This window comes from Equus caballus, chromosome 15 (genome assembly GCF_041296265.1).
Source record: "Equus caballus isolate H_3958 breed thoroughbred chromosome 15, TB-T2T, whole genome shotgun sequence".
Classification (NCBI taxonomy): Eukaryota; Metazoa; Chordata; class Mammalia; order Perissodactyla; family Equidae; genus Equus; species Equus caballus.
In genome coordinates, this window is record NC_091698.1 from 45,111,387 (window position 1) to 45,134,469 (window position 23,083).

General features: G+C 36.2%; 1 protein-coding gene across 8 annotated transcripts in view; it reads right to left on the reverse strand.

Moving 5' to 3' along the window:
- ALMS1 (ALMS1 centrosome and basal body associated protein) overlaps positions 1-23,083 on the reverse strand; it is a 249,616-nt gene that overhangs the window by 32,206 nt on the left and 194,327 nt on the right. For 6 of the 8 annotated variants that reach the window (XM_070235326.1, XM_023618885.2, XM_070235329.1 and 3 more), the window contains one exon: positions 8,327-9,492. The exons of the other annotated variants lie outside the window; for them this stretch is intronic. In XM_070235326.1, coding sequence (XP_070091427.1) covers positions 8,327-9,492 — 1,166 coding nt within the window. The remainder of the gene's footprint in view (positions 1-8,326; positions 9,493-23,083) is intronic. 8 annotated transcript variants of the gene reach the window in all.

Below are 23,083 nucleotides of genomic sequence, written 5' to 3' on the forward strand. Positions count from 1 at the left end.
ACTATACATTAAAATTATAAATTAATATGTAGTGCCAATAAATCCAACTTTATGGAAATACAAAAAAAAAATTAATTCTACCCTAAACTCCTCTTGGGTCAAACAGGAAATCCAAAACTACAATTAAAGAACATCTAGAAAGTATTCCTAATAAAAATACCACAGGTCAACATCTATTGGATATATACCACTTGGGGATCTAAAGAGTTGGATAAAGCAGTGTTCCCATCCTTATAATACCACCATCACTATCCCCATCAACAACAACAACAGAAGCGTACCAAAGTTCATGACTTTTCTTGAAGCCACCAGAAAGTTGGGGTCAGAGGTCAATCCTGGCCCCAAATTTAAGGAGAGATTGCTTCCTGCAGGGAGATAAGAGATGTGAGCACCAGATTACCTAAAGGAGATAAAACCAGACACCATTAAGAAGGTTGGAGACTGGATTAAGTTGTGGAGGCAAAGCGTGCACTGGCAGGAGTGTGAAGCCCTTGGGGGCTACAGAAATTGGGAGAATCTACACCCTTTTGCTGGCTATTTCTCCATTAACTCCACAAGGAAAAACACTGAAGAGTTTTACAAAGTGTCTGTCATGGTGCAGACCTGGGAAAGGGGAACAGTAGTTGTTGTGGGAAGGGCACAAAACTCTACAGAGGAGGGATGTCAGCAAAATTGGTAGAAGGGGGACCTCCAGGGGCCTGTCCCTCCCCTAGAAACACCAAAAACACCTGGCAAAAACTATAAAAATTGACCTTATCAGAACTCTGGAAGATAGTCAAAGATTTATGGTAACTAAGTAAAAACTTCAGAAGGAGCAAGGCTACCTAACAAGGTAGAAGAGCTTGTGGCTTTTAACTTAGCCTTGCCTGCCTCAGCCCCCTTGCCCCAGCAAGGTATTGAAGACAGCAGCCTGCATTCCCAGTATGGGTATCTGCTTCCAATGGAAGCACAGAGTAGTTTGTTCCAAAGGAACTGTTTCTTTCGACCTGCCTAAGTACTCCCCAAAGAACTGACACAAGGAATTTCATCAAACTTGGAACTCTCTTAGAGCATTTTAGGACAAAATTTCCTTGAAAATACTGAAAACCAAATGAAAAAGGCATTACTGCCTGGGGCAAAAAAATAATATTTGTGGCAAGCAATAGGCACACTGAAAGCCAGGGAGAAAAGCAGTGAGAATTTTGTGGAAATAGGGTTTCAAAAATCTCCCATATACACTAAGGAAACTAGAAAGTGCACACATAGGGCAGGATGCACGTGCAGAAAAGACCTGAGAAGACTATAACGTTTCAGCACTGGCTGATCTTTAGCATCAGTGCAAGCAGGAAATCTGGCAAAGGCAGCGTTATAAATGACCCAGTGAAGCAATGGAGTCCCCAGTACACAATCTACAAAAATCTGGGGAACTTTCTTTCCTTTCCTCTTCTTTTTTTAAAGATTTTATTTTCTCCTTTTTCTCCCCAAAGCCCCCCAGTACATAGTTGTATATTCTTTGTTTGGGTCCTTCTAGTTGTGGCATGTGGGACACTGCCTCAGTGTGGTTTGATGAGCAGTGCCATGTCTGCGCCCAGGGTTCGAACCAACAAAACACTGGGCTGCCTGCAGCGGAGCGTGCGAACTTAACCACTCAGCCACGGGGCCAGCCCCTCCTCTTCTTCTTTCTTTCTGCTTTTTCTTTCTTGGCTCCAGGCATTTAAGGAAATCTGTGAAACTAGCTGACTACTGAGCTAAAGGAACAGAGACATCAGAGACCAACAAAAACCAGTCTGTACAAAAGTACTTGAGAAAAGTCACTAAACATACCAACACCTTTAACCCACAACAAGCAGTAAGAACAAACTCCAGGGAGGGGGGAGGAGAATCTAATTTCCAGGGTTATCACATTATTATATTTAAAATGTCTAGTTTTCAACAAAAACTTATGAGGCATCCAAAGAAACAAGAACATATGGGGCATTCATAGGAAAAAAAATTAACAAAATCTGCCCCTCATGATGCATAGATATTGGACTTACTATACAAAGACTTTAAGTCAAATGTCTTAAATAGGCTTAAAGGGCTAAAGGAAACCACAAACAAAGAAACAAGGAGAATGATGTCTTACCAAATAAAGAATACCAATAAAGAAAAAAATAAGGACACAAATAGAAATTATGAAGATGAAAAGTAAAACAACTGAAACGAAAAATTCAACAGAGCAGTTCAACAGCAGATTTGAGCAAACTGATGAATCAGTGAACTTGAAGATAAGTTAAATGAAACTATCCAGTTTAAAGGAACAGCAAGAAAACAGAATGATGAAAAATGAACAGAGCCTAAGATACTTGTAGGACACTGTGAAGTATACCAACATATGCATAGTAGGAGTCCCAGAAGGAGAAGAAAGAGAGAGAAAGGGTCAGACAGAATATCTGAAGAAATAATGGCCAGAAACTTCCCAAATTTGATGAAAGATACAAATGTAAAATCTAAGAAAACCAATGAATTCCTACCAGGATAAACTCCACATCAAGACACATGATAAACTGTCAAAAGCCAAAGAGAGAGAGAATCTTGAAAGCAGTAAAAACAAAGAGATACAACATAGCCTAGGGATCCTAAGATTAACCTCCAATTTCTCATAAGAAACCATGGAGGTCAATAGGCGGTAGGACGATACATAAATCTGAATAGACTTATAACAAAAAGATTGAATCAGTAACAAGACTTCCCTTGGGGAATTCTACCAAACACTTAAGGAAAAATTAACATCAGTCATTAACAGCAATTCTTCTCAAACTCATCCAAAAAATAGAAGATGAGGGAAAATGTCCTAACTCATTCTTTGAGGCCAGTCTTACCCTGACACCAAAAGTAGACAAAGATATCACAAGAAAACTACGGATCAATATCTTTTACAAACAGAGATGCAAAAGTCCTCTTCAAAATTCTAGCAAACTAAATCCAGCTGCATATGAAAAGATTATATATCATGATCAAGTGGGATTTATCCCAGGAATTCAAAGTTGGTTGCACACAGTTATCAATATACACCATATTAATATAATAAAAGGGGGAAAAAAACCCAGATGGTCATCTCAACAGATGCTGAAGCATCTGGTAAAACCCAAAACTCTTTCATGGTAAAAACACACATCAAAACAGGAAAAAAGGGAACTTATTCAACATGATAAAGGTCATATTTGAAAACCCACAGACAATACCATTCTCAATGCTGAAAAGACTGAATGCTTTCCTCTTAAGATCATGAACAAGACAATGAAGCTCCCTTTTGCCACTTCTACTTGACATACTACTAGAAGTTCTGGCCAGACCAATTAGGGAAGAAAAATAAATGGCATGCAAATTGGAAGGGAGAAATTAAGAGTACCTCTATTCACAGATGACATGATTTTATATGTAGAAAATCCTAAAGAATCCACAAGAAAACTGTTAGAGTTAATAAATGAATTGAGTAAGGTTATAGGATACAAGACCAGCATGCAAAAATCAGTTGTGTATCTATACACTAGCAAGGAACAGTGAAAAATGAAATTAAGAAAACAATTGCGCTTAAAATAGCAACAAAAAGAAAATATATTTACTAAAATTCATACGGAATCTCAAGGGACCCCAAATAGCCAAAACAGTCTTGAAAAAGAAGAATAAAATTAGAGGTCTTACATTTCCTGATTTCAAATTTTATTACTAAGATGCGATAAACCAAAACAGTGTGGTACTGGCATGAAGACAGACATATAGACCAATGGAACAGAAGAGCAAGCCCAGAAATAAACTCTCATATATCTATGGTCAAATGATTTTTGACAAGGGTGCCAAATGATTCAATGGGGAAAAGACAGGTATTTTTTCAACAAATGGTGCTGGGACAACTAGATACCTACATGCAAAAGAATGAAGTTCAAGCCTTATCTTGCACAATATACAAAAATTACCTCAAAATGGATTAAACCCCTAAGCGTAAGACCTAAAACCATAAAGCTCTGAAGAAAACAAGAGAAAACCTTAATAACATTTGATTTAGCAAGGATTTCCTGGATATGACACCAAAAGCACAGGCAAAAAAAGCAAAAATAGACAAATTGGATTTCATCTAAATTAAAAACATCTATGCATCCAAGGACACAATCAACAGAGTAAAAAGGCAACCCATGGAATGAGAGAGAATATTTGCAAATTATATATCTGATAAGAGGTTAATATCTAGAATACATAAATAACTCTTGTAACTCAACAACAAAAAACCACCCAATTAAAAAACAAGCAAAGGACTTGAATAGATATTTCTCTAAAGATGATATACAAATAACTAATAAGCACATAAAGATGCTCAACATTACAAATCACCAGGGAACTGCAAACTAAAACCACAATGAGCTACCATTTCACACCCATTAGGATGGCTACTATAAAAAAGGAACAGAAAATAACATGTGTTGGCAAGGATGTGAACAAATTAGAACCCTGGTGCACTGTTGGTGAGACTGTACAATGGTGCAGCTGCTGTAGAAAACAGTATGGTGGTTCCCTCAAATAACTAAAAATAGAATTACCATATGATCTAGTCATTCCACTTCTAGATATATACTCCCCCAAATTGAAAGCAGGGTCTTGAACAGATATTTGTACACCCATATTCACAGCAGCATTATTCACAATAGTCAAAAGGTGGAAGTGACTCAAGTGTCCATTGATGGATAAAGGGATAAGCAAAATGTGGTATCTACATACAATGGAATACCATTCAGCTTTAAAAAGGAAGAAAATACTTTTACATGCTACAACATAGATGAACCTTGACAACAACTAAGCTAGGTGAAATAAGTCTGTTACTAAAAGATAAATACTGTGTGATTCCACTTATATAAGGTACCCAGAGCAGTCAAATTCATAGAGACAGAACGTAGAATCGTGGTTGCCAGGAGCATAAGTGGAGTGGGAAGTTGTTGTTTGAGTGGATACAGAGTTTCAGTTTTGCAAGATGAAGAGAGTTCTAGAAATGGATGATTGTGATGTTCACATAATAATATGAATGCACTTAATACCACTAAACTGTACACTTAAAAATGGTTGAGATAGTAAATTTTGTTATACGTATTTTACAAAAATTAAAAATAATAAAAAAAGAAAACAAGAGAATCTTAGGAATACATTCAACCAAGAAGGTATAAGACTTGTACGCTGAAAACCACAAAACATTGCTGGAAGAAATTAAAGACCTAAATAAATTGAAAGACACCCTGTATTCATGGGTTGGAAGAGTTAATATTGTAATGGCAATAAACCCCAAAGTGACCTACAGATTTAATGCAATTAACATCAAAATCCCAACAACTTTTTTGGCAGAAATGGAAAAGCTGATCCTAAAATTCATATGGAGACATAAGGGACCTGAATAGCCAAAACAGGTTTAAAAAAGAACAAAGTTGGAAGAGACACATTTCTCAATTTTAAAACTTAGTACAAAGGTACAGTAGTCAAACAGTGTAGTAGTGGCATACAGATAGACAGGTAGAACAAAGGAATAGAATTGAGAGCCAAGAAACAGGCCCTCATATCTACAGTCAACTGATTTTTGACAAGGGTGCCAAAACCATTCAATGGGAAAGAAGAGTCTTTTCAACAACTGGTGTTCAGACAATTGAATGTCCATGTGGAAAAGACTGATGTGTGACTCTTACCTTATACCATATACTAAAATTAACTCAATACATGTCAAAGATGCAAATGAAAGAGCTAAAAGTATAAAATTATTAAAAGAAAATATAGGGACAAATCTTCATAACTTTGGATTTGGCAATGGTTTTCTAGATATGACACCAAAAGCATAGACAAGAAAAGAAAAAATAGGTACACTGAGACTTCAACAAAAGTAAACTGTTGTGCATCAAAGGGCATTAATTAGTAAGTGAAAAGACAACCCAGAGAGTGGGAGCAAAAATTTGCAAACTATACATCTGATAAGGACCTACAATCCAGAAGATATAAAGAACTCTTGCAACTCAAAAACACAAAGACAAACAACTTAATTAAAAAGTGGACGAAGACTAGGATATACATGTGTCCAAAGAAGATATACAAATGGCTGACAAGCACATGAAAAGATGCTTAACATTGTTAGGGAAAGGGAAGGACAAATCAAAATGACAATGAGTATGAGATACCTTTTCATACCCCTTAGGATGACAAAAAAAAAAAAAAGAAAAGGGCAAGTAAAAAGTGGTGGTGAATGCAGAGAAATCGGAACTCTCAGACATTTGCTGGTGGGAATGTAAAATGGTGCAGCCACTGTGGGAAACACCTTGGCAGTTCCTCACTAAGCTAAACCCAGAATCCTCATATGACTCAGTATTTCCACTCCTACGTAAATACCCAAAAGAACTCTATACAGGTGTTCAAATAAAAACTTGCACACAAATGTTCATATCAGTTCTATACACAACAGCCAAAAGGTGGAAATACCCCAAATGTCCATGAATGGATGCGTGGATAAATAAAATGTAGTATATATATGCAAGGGAATATTATTCAGCCATAAAAAGAAATGAAGTATTGATACATGCTAGAATATGGATGAACCTTAAAAATATTATGCTAAAGTGAAAGAAGTCTGACACAATCATACAATCACATATTGTATGATTCTATTTATATGAAATAACCAGAACAGGTACATTCACAGAGACAGAAAGTAGATTCGTGTTTGTCAGGGGCTGGTGGGAAGGGGGAACAGAGTGACTGGTTAATGGATATGAGGTTTCCACAGGGGTGATGAAAAAGTTCTGAAACTAGATAGTGGTGATTGTTGTAAAACATTGTGAATGTATTCAGTGCTACTGAGTTGTACATGTTAAAACTGTAAACTTTATATTATGTGTATGTATTTTACCACACATACAAAAAACCCGCTGCCTGGATCCTTTCCCCCTATCTCCTCTATGGAACAAAAGCCTTAGTTTGTGCCATTTCTAATTCTTCACTTCAAAAAGAAGTCATACTGTACTATTTATATATGCAACCACTGCCACTGTCATTTAATACCTACCAAAATCTCAATTATTATTTATGGTATTATTAACATTATAGAATTATTACTATAAAATTATTATTATTATTAGAATTAATATATATAGTAAATTGTCTGAATGTCTTGTGCCTCCTTTCTAGACTAGTGGTCTCCAAATTTCTTGATCATGTGGTTCTATTGATGAAATATTTTTGAACACAAATTACCAAAGTAGGTATTTACTTATAAACTATATATTAATACTGTACTATTATAAGAGATATACAAAAATATAAATTATAAAAGGTTGAGAGAAATGAACATAAATCTAATATTTTTCTTTCTATACTCCAATGAACTATTGTGGAAGTATCCCTCTTTGGAGAACACTTTTCTAGACACCCCAAATTTTATTCTTGGTTTAAAGTACTGGTCTGCATCTGTTTGCCCCTCGAGATCCACCTTTACTGAACTCCATAAACTAAGGCCATAGCAGCCATATGAGTGTAAGGACGTGGTTGAGGGCTCTGTCACACTGTGCTGCCTTCTTTCTGAGGATGGATGAGAGAAATTCCTCTTAGGTCTCAGTACCAGAAATAGCTTAATGCTTTTGCAAATTTGTTTTTATATTATAGACTCACGTAATTGATCACAAAATTCTAGCAACACTAAGTGCTAGAAAACATAAAGAGAAATTTGTGACTCACTTTTAGCAACTATATCCACAAGGTTTATTAACCTCCCCTCTGGCTTCAACTTGTTTTCCCATCACTCACAATTCTTCATTATTTATTTTTTAAAATCATGTTGAAGCTCACCCCTCCCTGGCTTCAACTTAATTTTCCATCATTCCAATTCTTCATTTACTTAAAAAAGATCATACTATATCACTTATATATGTGTGTATGTATATATGTGTATGTGTTGTATGTGCTTAAAAGCACCTCAAAATTTCTTGGAAGATAGGAGTAAACAAACAAAAACCAAACAAACAAATTAAAAAAAAACAACCAGGCAACGTTGTTTAGAATGGAGGTCATTCTAAACTTGAAGCTCCCCTATGCCAGGGGTCTACTTTGTAGATTCTGAAGAATTTAGCAGGAAAGCCCTTTATCCAAAGGGTAATTCGTAATGGGTGGTGATGAAAAGAATGACAACTCACAATAGCACTGTACTACACTTTCTCACTCTTTTCCAGTTGGTAAGAAATGTTATAGCGAGGAAAGGGCAATTGGCTTTTTTTCACCTGTGTGTAAAGCTTAATGAGAAAGTCCACAAAAAAGGCAGTCACATTGCCAGATGGAATCTGTAGCCATGTACCTGGATGTGTTTCCTTCTGGTGTGCTCAGAAGTTATTTGAGGACGACATGTATCCAAAACTTTCTTGTTCTTCCTACTTCGCTTCTCAAGGTATCTCCTCTGATGGTCGGTGATGCTGCTGTATAATTTAATTCGCCTGGGTGACAAACAAACTCTTTCATGGCCAAAAGCTTTGATCAATCGAGCAGTGTCAATAGTAGAAATAGAGCTGCTCCTGTCATGCAAAGTCACTTCTTTATCTGTTTGGGTCAATGTGTCTGATTCCGCAGGAGAAGTGGTGGTGGAGAGGATGTTGGTAGCAGATTCTGTGAGCATCTCACTCTCCTCTGAGACTCTAGAATCTGAAGAAGTGTTGTTCACATAGTAAAAACCTGGTTGTTGTCTCAGAATATATTTATCAAATTTAATCTGTTCAATTTTAATCTGATTGGACCTCCTAGCTTGATGGGTGGAAAGCACTTTACCTTTTTTAAGATCTCCTGTGTTTTTATTGCACTTTTCTAGGCTTTTATACCATTTCTTTTTCTGAAGCTTGTTTTTCTGCTGTTGCTGTGTACCACTCCATTCCTTAACATCTCGTTCCACTCTGCTATCATCCTGTGTACTTTCTGAGGGCCGGAGAGAATGTGTGATGGGATTCTGAAGAAGTTTAGCCAAACGATCAAGTCGCTCCACCAAGGATAGTTCTTTCTTGCCAGTGAACTCAGGAGGTTTCTGTTGCCTCTGTCGCTCCTGATACTTGTTCCACAGTTCATTCAAACTCACAGTGTGCTGAGTTGTTAGCTCTGCGGTCACCTTATGATCTCTTTTTGGATCATTAATTTGTTTGTCAAACTTTGGATATTCTTTAGCCTCAATTTTAGAAGTATGCATTGCTTCTTTGTTTTCCAAGTTTACATTGATACTGAGGCTCTCTATTTTGGTATAATCCATCTTTGTCTTTTCTACATTTTGATGATGAGGAGGAAGACAAATGTATTCTCTTTGTTTGTCTGGATGATGCTGAAAGAAATTTTTCCAGGAATGCTTCATGAAAATACTCCTTCCTAACGAATCATGGCAAAAATCTTGATCACTTGGTGGGTGCACTGGATGATGAAAGTAAAACTTGGCTGATCTGAAGACAGAATGGGTAGTATTTTCAAATTCTGAATGACATCTAGACTCTGAAAAGGAGGAAAAAAAAGATTTTGAAGGACTTTCAAACTATTTGCATTCCCTTCAGAAGGAGTATTCATACTTAATTCTTTAGCTATAGAACAAAGACCAAAGGAAAGAACAGTTTATATAAAGTTTCAGAAAATTCACTGCCTGCACAAAGGATTCATGCCTGTGCCTAGTGGCCAGACTTGCATGGTAAGAGTTGAAGAGACTCAGGGTCAAAGATCTGGATTCTGGGCTGGACTCTGACACAGACTGGCTGTGGGACCTCAAGGAAGGCACTTGAGTTCTCTGAATTTTAACAGCAGCTGCTGTGTATTCACTGCCTGCTATGTCTGTGGTGTTATGGTATGTCTCTATATTTGTTTTTATTCCTTTTGATTCAATCTTGTTGACAAAACTAAGAGATAGGTAGTGGTAACCCCATTTTCAGCTAAGAAACTTAAGACTTCATTTTCATCATCAGTAATTAAATGGATGGAATCAAAAAAAGAAACTCTTTAACCATTTTGGAGCCTTTTAAAATTCCTTTCTGTGAACCATCTTTACATTCTTCCCCAATTTTTTTTATTGGGGTAAAATACACCCAACATATAAAATTTACCCTCATCCATCTTCACTTTTTGACAGTCATTATTCTACATCAAAACAGGAATTTTTAGATGTAATAATATCTTACAGTCATAAACCCTAATTGTAAACACTAATATGGGATCAATATACATTTTTGGAGTTCCAAGTCATGGGCAGAAACAAAGACATACACATGCAACAAAGTAACACTTGTAACTGTGGGATCTTTTCCACCCACACTACAGATTATTGGCAACTGCAGTTTTCATTAAATACTCTGGGAATTCTTAAGGCAATTTCCCCAGAATACAGTGGGATACAAGGGATCTGCTTTCACATACAAAAATAAAAATAAAACTCTCAAACCTCCCAATGAATCAAAGTCAGGACCAGATGGTTTCACTGGTGAATTTCACCAAATATTTAAAGAAGAATTACTACGAAACCTCAAATTCCTCAAAAAAAAGAAGAGGAGGGAACACTTCCAAACTCAATTTATGAAGCCAGCATTACCCTGATACCCAGACAACCACCCTACAAGAAAATTACAAGCCAATATCCTTCAAGAACATAGATGCAAAAATCCTCAATAAAAACTTAGGAAACCAAATTAAACAATATTTTAAGGGATCATACACTATGATCAAGTGGGATTTATTCCAGGGATGGAAGGGTGATTCAACATCTGCAAATCAATCAATGTGATCAACCACATTAACAAACTGTTCAAAATCATATGATCATCTCAGTAGATGCAGAAAAAGCATTTGACAAAATTCAATATCTATTTATGATAAAAACTCTCAAACAAAGGAAGTATAGAGGGAATGTATCTCAACATAATAAAGGCCATATGTGACAAGCCCACAGCTAACATCATACTCAATTGTGAAAAGGTGAAGTTTATGCTCTAAGATTAGGAAGAAGACAAGGATGCCCAGTCACACCACTTTTATTCAACATAGTATTGGAGAGAGGGGAGGAGCAAAATGGCAGGGTGAGCTGACCTGGGATTCTCTCCCCTCCAAAATACAACAAAAGATTGAAAGAACTGAATTTCAGAGAATAAACATAATGCCAGCTCGTTAGAGACCTATAATACCAAGAAGGCGGAGATCATAAACTTTGCTCACACCCTCGGAGGCGCTGGAACAGTAGGAGAGAACATCGCTCCCTCCCCTAGAGTCTGCGATTGCTGCGGTGGCGGTCGGGAAGGAGCGGGGGAGGGGCCATGTGACGGGGGGCGGGGGGAGGGTCATCCAGGACTCCTGCTGCTGGTTCAGTGGAGACCCGCTGACAGGGGGAAAGCTTCCGTCTGTGGGGACACCATAAATTAAGGGCCTTGGGAGACTAGAGAACAGAACTGATCTGAACCCAGACCGGCGCGTGTGAGTAACAGCCCCTCTTCCCCGGCAAAGCCAGTGGGCACAGCCATCTTGCCCCAAGGCGGAGAGCTCATAACACGTGGCTCTCGATCCCCATCTCGTGGCGACAGGCTGTAACTGCAACCGAATTCTACCACCATGCGAAAAAACCGCTCCTCTACCATCCAGCAATTTATAAAAGCCCCAGACCAGAAGGAAAACAATAAAAACATAGAATTAAGTCCTGAGGACTTCGAATTAGGTAAACTAAGTGATAATGAGTTCAGAGCAGCTATAATCAAAAAACTCAATGAGGTAGAGAGAAAGATAGAGAAACAAGCCGAGTTCTGCAGTTACTTCACAAAAGAGATTGAAATCATAAAGAAAAATCAAACAGAATTACTTGAGATGAAAAACACAATGGACCAGATAAAACAGAATATGGATTCCCTGAATGCCCGTGTAGACAACATAGAGGAGAAAATTAGCATAATTGAGGATAGACAAGCTGAATGGCACCAGACAGAGGAAGAAAGAGAACTAAGAATTAAAAAAAATGAGGAAAATCTCCGAGAGATAATGGATTCAATGAGGATTAAGCACATAAGGATCATAGGAATTCCCGAGAATATGGAAAAGGAAAATGGGGCAGAAAGTGTGCTTAATGAAATTATTGAAGAGAACTTCCCAAATCTAGGGATCGACGGAGAAATGTGTGTAGAGGAGGGTTTTAGATCTCCTAGATTTGTCAATGTAAAAAGAGCAACCCCAAGGCACATAGTAGTAAAGTTGGCAAAAAGGAATGATAAGGAAAGAATACTCAGGGAAGTAAGGAAAAAAAAGAGAATAACCTATAAAGGAGCCCCTATCAAACTGTCAGTGGATTTCTCTACAGAAACCCTACAAGCTAGGAGAGAATGGAGTGACATATTCAAAGCTTTAAAGGATAAAAATCTTCAGCCAAGAATACTCTATCCAGCAAGAATTTCCTTCAGATATGAGGGAGAAATGAAATCTTTTCCAGACAAACAAAAGTTAAGGGAATTTGGAACTAAAAGCCCTCCACTACAAGAAATCCTCAAGAAGGCTCTCATACCTGAAAAAAGAAAAAAGGGAGAAAGGGGACACAATCCACAGACTAGGGAGACCAATGGATAGAACCAGAACAGGATAGCAAATATTCAATTATAGCATTAGGGTAAAGGTAAGGAAACTACCAAAACAAGCACGATCTTAGCACTCTAACTACCAATTAATAAGATGAGTTGAAATAAAAAATGAAAATAATTATTTAGGAGGGGAAGAGCAAAGGGTCTAAATCAGTATTGGTCAAGTAAGTAAGAGACCACCAGAGAATAGACTATATTATACATGAGATTCTAAATACAAACTTCAAGGTAGACACTAAAATAAAGTACAGAACAGAGTCACAAATCATAAGTAAGGAAAAATCTAAGAAACCCAGCATAAGAAACTGCAGTATTAAATGGGTAGTCTAAAGCAAACAGGAAAAGAAACGCAGGAAAACAAGATAATGAGCGACAGATTAACAGCACTAAGTCCACATGCATCAATAATCACTCCCAATGTGAATGGATTGAACTCTCCAATAAAAAGACACAGGGTGGCAAAATGTATTAAAGAACACGATCCAACAATTTGTTGCCTCCAGGAAACACACCTCAGCCCCAAGGACAAACACAGACTCAGGGTGAAGGGGTGGAGGACAATACTCCAAGCAAAGAGCAAGGAAAAAAAGGCAGGTGTTGCAATTCTCATATCAGACCAAGTGGATTTCAAAATAAGACAGGTAAAGAGAGACACAGAGGGACAATATATAATGATCAAAGGGACACTTCATCAAGAAGAAATAACGCTTATAAATATCTATGCACCCAACACAGGAGCACCAAGATTCATAAAGCAACTATTAACAGACCTAAAGGAAGATGTTAAAAACAACACAATAATAGTAGGGGACCTCAACACCCCACTCACACCAATGGACAGATCATCCAGACAGAAAATCAACAAGGAAATAGTGGAGCTAAATGAAAAACTAAAACAATTGGACTTAATAGACATATATAGAACACTTCATCCAAAAACAGCAGAATACACATTCTTCTCAAGTGTGCATGGAACATTCTCAAGGATAGACCATATGTTGGGAAACAAGGAGAGCCTCTACAAATCTAAAAAAATTGAAATAGTAACAAGCATCTTCTCTGATCATAATGCTGTAAAGCTAGAAATTAATTACAAGAAAAAAGCTGAGAAAGGCACAAGGATGTGGAGACTAAACAATACACTACTGAACAAGCAATGGATCACTGAAGAAATTAAAGAAATAAAAAAATACCTGGAGACAAATGAAAATGACAACATGCCATACCAACTCATATGGGATACAGCAAAAGCCGTATTAAGAGGAAAATTCATCGCAATACAGACACATCTTAACAAACAAGAAAAATCCCAAATAAGAAGTCTTAAACTACACCTAACCAAATTAGAGAAAGAAGAACAAAGCCCAAAGTCAGCAGAAGGAGAGAAATAATAAAAATCAGAGCAGAAATAAATGCTATTGAAACAAAAAGGCAGTAGAAAGGATCAATGAAACAAAGAGCTGGTTCTTTGAGAAGATAAACAAAATTGACAAACCCCTAGCCAGACTTACAAAGAAAAAAAGAGAGAAAGCTCAAGTAAACAAAATCAGAAATGAAAGAGGAGAAATAACAACAGACTCCACAGAAGTACTATGGATTATAAGAGAATACTACGAAAAATTATATGCCAACAAAATGGATAACCTAGAGGAAATGGATAAATTCTTGGACTCCTACAATCTCCCAAAGCTCACTCAAGAAGAAGCAAACAATTTGAACAGGCCAATCACAAGGAAAGAGATTGAAACAGCCATCAAAAGCATCCCAAAGAATAAATCCCCAGGACCAGATGGCTTTCCTGGGGAATTTTACCAAACTTTCAGAGAGGATTTAATACCTATCCTTTTCAAGCTATTCCAAAAAATTAGGGAGGATGGAACACTTCCTAACACATTCTACGAGGCCAACATCACGCTGATACCAAAACCTGACAAAGACACCACAAAAAAAGAGAACTACAGGCCAATATCACTGATGAGCATAGATGCAAAAATTCTAAACAAAATTTTGGCAACCAGAATTCAGCAATTCATCAAAAGGATCATACAGCATGATCAAGTGGGATTCATACCAGGGACACAGGGATGGTTCAGCATCCCCAAATCAATCAATATGATACACCACATCAACAAAGTGAGGTATAAAAACCACATGATCAGCTCAATAGATGCAGAGAAAGCATTTGACAAGATCCAACAGCCATTTATGATAAAAACTCTGAACAAAATGGGCACAGAAGGGAACTACCTCAACATAATAAAGGCCATATATGACAAACCCACAGCCAACATCATACTCAGTGGGCAAAAACTGAGTGCCATCCCCTTGAAAACAGGAACGAGACAACAATGCCCTCTATCACCACTCTTGATCAACATAGTACTGGAGGTCCTGGCCAGAGCAATCAGGCAAGAAAAAGGAATAAAAGGAATCCAAATAGGGAGGGAAGAAGTGAAACTCTCGCTGTTTGCAGACGACATGATCTTATATATAGAAAACCCCAAAGAATCCATTGGAAAACTTTTAGAAGTAATCAACAACTACAGCAAAGTTGCAGGGTATAAAATAAATTTGCATAAATCAGTAGCATTCTATATTCTAATAACGAACTAACAGAAAAAGAACTCAAGAACACAATACCATTCACAATCGCTACAAAAAGAATAAAATACCGCAGGGTGAATTTAACTAAGGAAGTGAAAGACCTATAAAATGAAAATTACAAGGCTTTTCTGAGAGAATTGGATGACGACATAAGGAGATGGAAAGACATTTCATGTACAAGTTAAAATGTCGATTCTACCTAAAGCAATCTACAGATTCAATGCTATCCCAATCAGATTCCCAATGACATTCTTTACAGAATTAGAACAAAGAATCCTAAAATTCATATGGGGCAACAAAAGACCCCGAACTGAGAAAGCAATCCTGAGAAAAAAGAACAAAACGGGAGGCATCACAATCCCTGACTTCAAAACATACTACAAAGCTACAGTAATCAAAACAGCATGGTATTGGTAAAAAAAAAAAACAGGTGCACAGATCAATGGAACAGAATTGAAAGCCCAGAAATAAAACCACACATCTATGGACAGCTTATCTTCGACAAAGGAGCTGAGGGCATACAATGGAGAAAAGAAAGTCTCTTCAACAAATGGTGCTGGGAAAACTGGAAAGCCATATGTAAAGAATGAAAATTGACCATTCTTTCTCACCATTCACCAAAATAAACTCAAAATGGATCAAAGACCTAAAGGTGAGACCTGAAACCATAAGGCTTCTGGAAGAAAATGTAGGCAGTACACTCTTTGACATCAGTATTAAAAGGATCTTTTTGGACACCATGTCTTCTCAGAAGGGAAACAAGAGAAAGAATAAACAAATGGGACTCCATCAGATTAAAGAGCTTCTTCAAGGCAAATGAAAACAGGATTGAAACAAAAAAATACCCACTAACTGGGAAAAAATATTTGCAAGTCACATATCTGACAAAGGCTTAATATCCATAATATACAAAGAACTCACACAACTCAACAACAAAAAATCAAACAACCCAATCAAAAAATGGGCTGGAGACATGAACAGACATTTCTCCAAAGAAGATATACTGATGGCCAATAGGCACATGAAAAGATGTTCATCATCGCTGATCATCAGGGAAATGCAAATCAAAACTACAGTAAGATATCATCTTACACCCGTTAGAATGACAAAAATATCTAAAACTAATAGTAACAAATGTTGGAGAGGCTGTGGAGAAAAAGGAACCCTCAGACACTGCTGGTGGGAATGCAAACTGGTGCAGCCGCTATGGAAAACAGTATGGAGATTCCACAAAAAATTAAAAATAGAACTACCATACGACCCAGCTATCCCACTACTGGGTGTCTATCCAAAGAGCTTGAAGTCAGCAATTCCAAAAGTCCTATGCACCCCAATGTTTATTGCATCATTATTTACAATAGCCAAGACATGGAAGCAACCTAAGTGCCCATCAACAGATGATTGGATAAAGAAGATGTGGTATATAGATACAATGGAATACTACTCAGCCATAAAACAGAACAAAATCGTCCCATTTGCAATAACATGGATGGACCTTGAGGGAACTATGTTAAGTGAAATAAGCCAGTTAGAGAAGGACAATCTCTGTATGACTCCACTCATGAGGAATTTAAAAATGTAGACAAAGAGAACAGATTGGTGGCTACCAGGGGAAAGATGGGGTGGGAGGTGGGCACAAAGGGTGAAGGGGTGCACCTACAACACGACTGACAAACAATAATGTACAACTGAAATTTCACAAGATTGTAACCTATCATTAACTCAATAAAAATTAAAAAGAAAAAAGAAGAAAGATCTCAAGTAAAAGAACCCTAAACTTCCACCTTAAGACACTGGAAAAAGAGCAAACTAAAACTAAAGTGAGCAGAAGGAAGAAAATCATAAAGATTAGAGTGCAAATTAACAAAATAGAGAATCAAAAAAAGAGAAAAATAATTAAAATCAAAAGTGGGTTCTCTGAAAAGACCCAGAAAATCGACAAACTTCTAGCTAGATTGACCAATAAAAAAATGAGAAGACTTACAAGAAAAATGAAAGAGGGAACATTAGTACCAACTTATTGCCAATAAATAAATTTTATTTATTTACAGAAATAAAAAGGATTACATATAAAGGAATACCATGAACTATGTATGCCAACGTGTTAGATAATGTAGATGAAATGGACAAATGCCATTCCTAGAAGCCACAAACTACTAAAACTGATTCAAGAAATAACAGACAATCTGAATAGACCTAAAGCAAGTGAATTAATAATTTGAAAACTGACCTAGAAAGTAAAGTCCAGACCCAGATGGCTTCACCTCTGAATTCTACCAAACGTTTAAATAATTAATATGAATTTTTCATAAATTCTTCGAGAAAATAAAGAGTACAGAATACTTCTCAATTGATTTTATGAGGCCAGGGTTACCCTAATAATAAAACCCAACAAAGATATCACAAGAAAACTAGAGACTAATATCTCTTATGAGTAGACAAAAAAATCCTCAACAAAATGCTAGCAAACTAAATTCAGCAACATAAAAAAAAGAATTATACACCATGACCAAGTGGGATTTATCCCACAAATGCAAGGTTGGCTCAATATCCAAAAATCAAGGTTGGCTCAACATCCAAAATTCAATCTATATTAAAATAAAAAATAAAACTCGCTTGATCATCTCAAAAGACACAGGAAAGGCACTTGACAAAATCCAATGCCCTTTGATAAAAACACTCAATAAACTAGGAATAGACAGGAACTTTGTCAATCTGATAAAGGGCATCTATGAAAAACTCACAGCTATCAATGATGAAAGACAAGATGTCTGTCCCCTATACAGGAAGATACAAGGATGTCTGCACTTGCAACTTCTACTCAACACTTTACTGGAGGTGCTAGCCAGGGCAATGAGGGGGGAAAAAAAAAGGCATTCAGATTGCAAAGGAAGAAGTAAAACTATATTTCACAGATGACAAGATCTTATATCTAGAACATCCTAAGGAATACATTAAAAACTATTAGAATTAATAAATGAGTTCAGCATGGTTGCAGGATAAAAGATAAATATAAAAAATCATTTGTATTATTATAAGCTTGCAATTAACAAACAAAATGACATTAAGAAAACCATTCTATTCACAACAGCATCAAAACACCTAAAATATTTAGGAATAAATTTAACAAAAGAAGTGCAAAACTTCTACTCTGAAAACTACAAAACATGTGGAAAGAAATTAAAGAAGATCTAAATAAATGGAAAACATTCCATGTTCATGGACTGGAAGACTTAAGACTGTTAAGGCAATACTCTCCAAATTGATCACAGATTCAACACAACCCCTATGAAAATCTTGGCTGATTTCTTTGTGGAAACTGCCAAGGTGATTCCAAAATTCATATGGAATTGTAAGGGACCCAGAATAGCCAACACAATCCTGAAAAATAAGACAAAGTTGGAGGACTCACACTTTCCAATTTCAAAACTTACTACACATTAACAGTAATCAAGACAGTGTGGCACTGAAACAAGGATAGACATACAGATCATTGGAAGAGAATTGAGAGTCCAGAAATAAACCCATACTTTATAGTCAAATAATTTTCAATAAGGGTGCCTCACCCATTCAACGAGTACAGAACAGTTCTTTTAACAAATGGTGCTGGGACAACTGGATATCCACATGGCAAAAAAATAAAGGTCGACCCTTGCCTGAGATCATATACAAAAACTAACTCAAAATGGATCAAAGACCTAAATGTAAAGCTAAAACAATAAAACTCCTAGAAGAAACCATAGAGTTAAATCTTCATGACCTTGGATTTGGCAAAGGACTGCTAGATATGACACCAAGAGCAGCAGCAACAAAAGAAAAAACAGATATGTTAGACTTCATCAAAGTTAAAAAACATTTGTGCTTTCAAGAACATCATCAAGAAAGTGAAGAGACAACCCACAGAATGGGAGAAAATATTTGCAAATCAACATTTTGATAAGGAATATGTATCTAGAATACATAAAGAACTCTTACAACTCAATAAAAAGAGAAATAACCCAAATAAAAACCAGGTCAGGATCTGAATACACATTTCTCCAAGAAGATATACAGTTGGCTAATAAGCACACAAAAAGATGTTCAACATCATTAGTCATGAGGGAAATGCAAATCAAAAGCAAAATGAGATACCAGTTTACACCCAGTAGGATGGCTTAAATAAAAAAGTCAGATGGTAAGAAGTGTTGGTGAGGTTCTAGAGAAACTGGAATCCTCATACACTGCTAGTGGGAATTTAAAAATGGTGCAGCCACTTTGGCAAACAGTCTGACAGTTCCTCAAACAATTAAACATATAGTTATCACATGACCCCGAAATTCCACTCCTAGGTATATACCCAAGAGAAATTAAAACATATGTCCATATAAAACCTTGTACATAAATGTTTATAGAAACATTATGCATAATACCCAAAAGGTAGAAACAACACATATGTCCATCAACAAACAAATGGATAAACAAAATGTGGTACAGACATACAATGGAATATTATTCAGCTTTTAAGTGAATACAGTATTGATATATGTTATAACTTAGATGAACCTGAAAACACTCTGAGAGAAAAGAAGCCAGTCACAAAAGTCTACATATTGTATGATTCAATTTCCCAGAATAGGGAAATCTATAGAGACAAAGTAGATCAGTGGTTGACTTATGGCTGAGAGCGGGATGATGAGGGGGTAAAGGGGTGATAGCTAAAGGGTATATAGGGTTTCTTTTTGAGGTGATGAAATGTTCTAAAATTAACTGTTGATGGTTACACATATCTGTGAATAGCATAAAAACAAGTGACTGTACACTTTGGGTGAATTGTATGATACGTGCATTATATATCAATAAAGCTATTTGGAAAAACATTCTATGGGAATCTGGAAGGTTTGTTTTTTAAAATTTTTTTATTTACATATATCTCTTAGATTAACCTCATTATTTGCATTATTCCCAGATGTTTTAACTTTGCTTTTTTCTAAATTTCATTCCTATGATCTATCACGAGCTAAGTATGTGTCTTCAAGCTCCCTACTACTATTCCATATTGTTCATTTCTCTTTGAAGGTCCTCTAGGGTTTTCTGTTAGTTTATGGCCTGTTTTGCACTTTTTACTCTCAAAAGTAAATTCCCCTCTCCACTCTTAAGCATCTTTTGCCTAACAATATATCATGAGTTGTTTTCACATCTTTTCATTTCTAGATCTTCATTCTTTTTTAAGGCAATAAAAACTTCCTTATTGATGGTGCTCCCAGTTTTCATCTCATTTATTTTTTATTCTATTTCATGTTTAAAGATTTATGTGTTATAGCCTCATTGTGGACTGAAAATTAGTATAAAAATACTCCTCTTTAATTCCTGCCAACACTTTTGGTGTAGAATTTAATCTCATCTATATTAATATCATGCCTCTGAATTTCTTTTTGTCTCTAGTTTTCCTTTTACTTTCAACCTTTCTGAGTTGTTTTATTTTCAGTGTCTCCTATATAGCATGTAACTGAGTTTGTTTTATAACCTAACCTGAGAAGCTTTTTTTAAATAGGTGAAATTATTGCATATATGTTTGTTTATATAGTCGTATATGCTCTCCACTCTCTCATTTTATGGTATTTTTTCTGTTCTTACAAACTTACTTTGTTTTCCTTTTTCCTCCCTCTACCCATCTGCTACTCCTACCATTTCTCGAAATATTTTGGATGTTTTATGGTTTTATTTTAACTCTTTTAGAGGTAACTTTTATAATTTTAAATACCATACTTACACATGTATTTTTTGATTTATCAACTTTAAAGATGAAATCAGCTCACTTTTACTTCCTTTAACCTCCCTTTCTTCTGCTTGTCCCTTTGCTGTTTTTCTTTCTGTTTTTTCTGTGTGGATGTTTATACAATTTGTTCTTTTTCTTTGAAATTTAGTACTATCACCAACATACGTCTGGGTGTTGATTTTTACATATAATTTTTTCCTAGGACTTGGAATATCCTTTTAAATTGCAGGTTCAGTTTTCCTTATACATTTTATTATTTTTTTATCTTCTTTAGAGACACCAATAGATAGCATTGTGTTGGATTTTCATTGTCAGTCCTCAAATTATTATTTTTTCCAATTGCTATAATCTCCTTTTTCTCTTAATTGGTACAATTTTTTCCCTTCAATTTTTTTTCTGATCTCCTAAATCTCTCTTTACATCTCATTATTATCTCAACTTTTATTTAATTATTTCATGTCTTCTATAATTATTCAGAGTGCAAAATATTTAGAGAAAATTTTCTTCTGTCTTCTAGAAAGTGTTTTTACAGATAATAATTCCATCTTTCTTTTCCAAGGTATGTCACCTACACTACCCATTGCAGACTTGCAATATTCTGCTTTTTCATCTTATACATTCTTTTTTTTATTGTGGTAAAAAGTACATTGGTGGTCCAGCGGTTAAGATTTGGTGCTCTCATCACTATGGCCTAGGTTTATTTTCTGGTCAGGGAACCACATCACCCGTTTATCAGGTGTCATACTATGGCAGTTACATGTTGCTGTGATGCTGAAAGCTAGGGCACAGGTATTTCAAATACCAGCAGGGTCACCCAGCTGGTGGACAGGTTTCTGTGGAGCTTCCAGGCTAGGAAGAAGGACCTGGCCACCCGCTTTTCAAAAAATTGGCCATGAAAACCCTATGAATAGCAACAGAGCACTGCCAAAAGGCTGGGCAGGGTTCAGCTGTGCTGTACACAGGGTTGCTAGTAGTCAGAACTGACTCGTCAGCACTAACAACAAAAAAAACAACATTAAATTATCATCTTAATCATTTTTAAGTACACAGTTCAGTAGTGTTAATATACTCACATTGTTGTATAGCAGATGTCTAGAATGTCTTCATCTTGTAACACCGAAACTCTATATTCACTAAACACTAATTATCCCTCCCTTCTCTCTCCAGCCCTTGGCAACTACTTTTCTAATTTATGTTTCTATGATTTTGACCACTTCAGATGCTTCATAAGTGGAATATAGAGTATTTGTCCTTTTTTGACTAGCTTACTTCACTTAGCACAATGTCCTCGAGGTTCGTCTATGTTGTAGAACATGACAAGATTTCCTTCTTTTTTAAGGCTGCCTAATATTCTATTGTATGTGTATACCACACTTTCTTTATCCATTCATCTGCTGATGAATATTTGGGTTGTTTCCATATCTTGATTATTGTGAATAATGCTGCAATGAACATGGGTGTGCAGATATCTCTGAGATCCTGCTTTGAATTCTTGTGGATATACAGCCAGAAGTGGGATTGCTGGATCATATGGTAATTCTATTTTTAACTTTTTGAGGAACTCCCATACTATTTTCCCTAATGGCTGCACCATTTTATATTCCTGCCAACAGTGCACAAGGGTTCCAATCTCTCTGCATCCTTGCCAACAATTATTTTCTGTTCTTTTGATACTGGCCATCCTAATGGGTGTGAAGTGGTATCTCATTGTGGTTTGATTTGCATTTCTCTGATGATCAGTGATATTGAGCATCTTTTCATAAGCTTGTTGGCCATTTATATATTTTCTTTGGAGAACTGTCTATTCAAGTCCTTTGCCCATTTTTAAACTGGGTTTCTTTGTTGTTGTTGAGTTATAGAAGTTCTATATATAACCTGGATATCAACTACTTATCACGATTTACAAATATTTTCTCCCATTCCATAGGTTGCCTTTCCACTCTGTTGACTGTATCCTTTGATGCAGAGTTTTTAATTCCGATGTAGTATAATTTTATTACTTTTGCTTTTGCTGCCTATGCTTTTTGTGTCATATCCAGGAAATCACTGCCAAATCCAGTATCATAAAGCCTTTCTCCTGTTTTCTTCTAAGAGTTTTATAATTTTAGCTCTTAGGTTTGGATCTTTGATC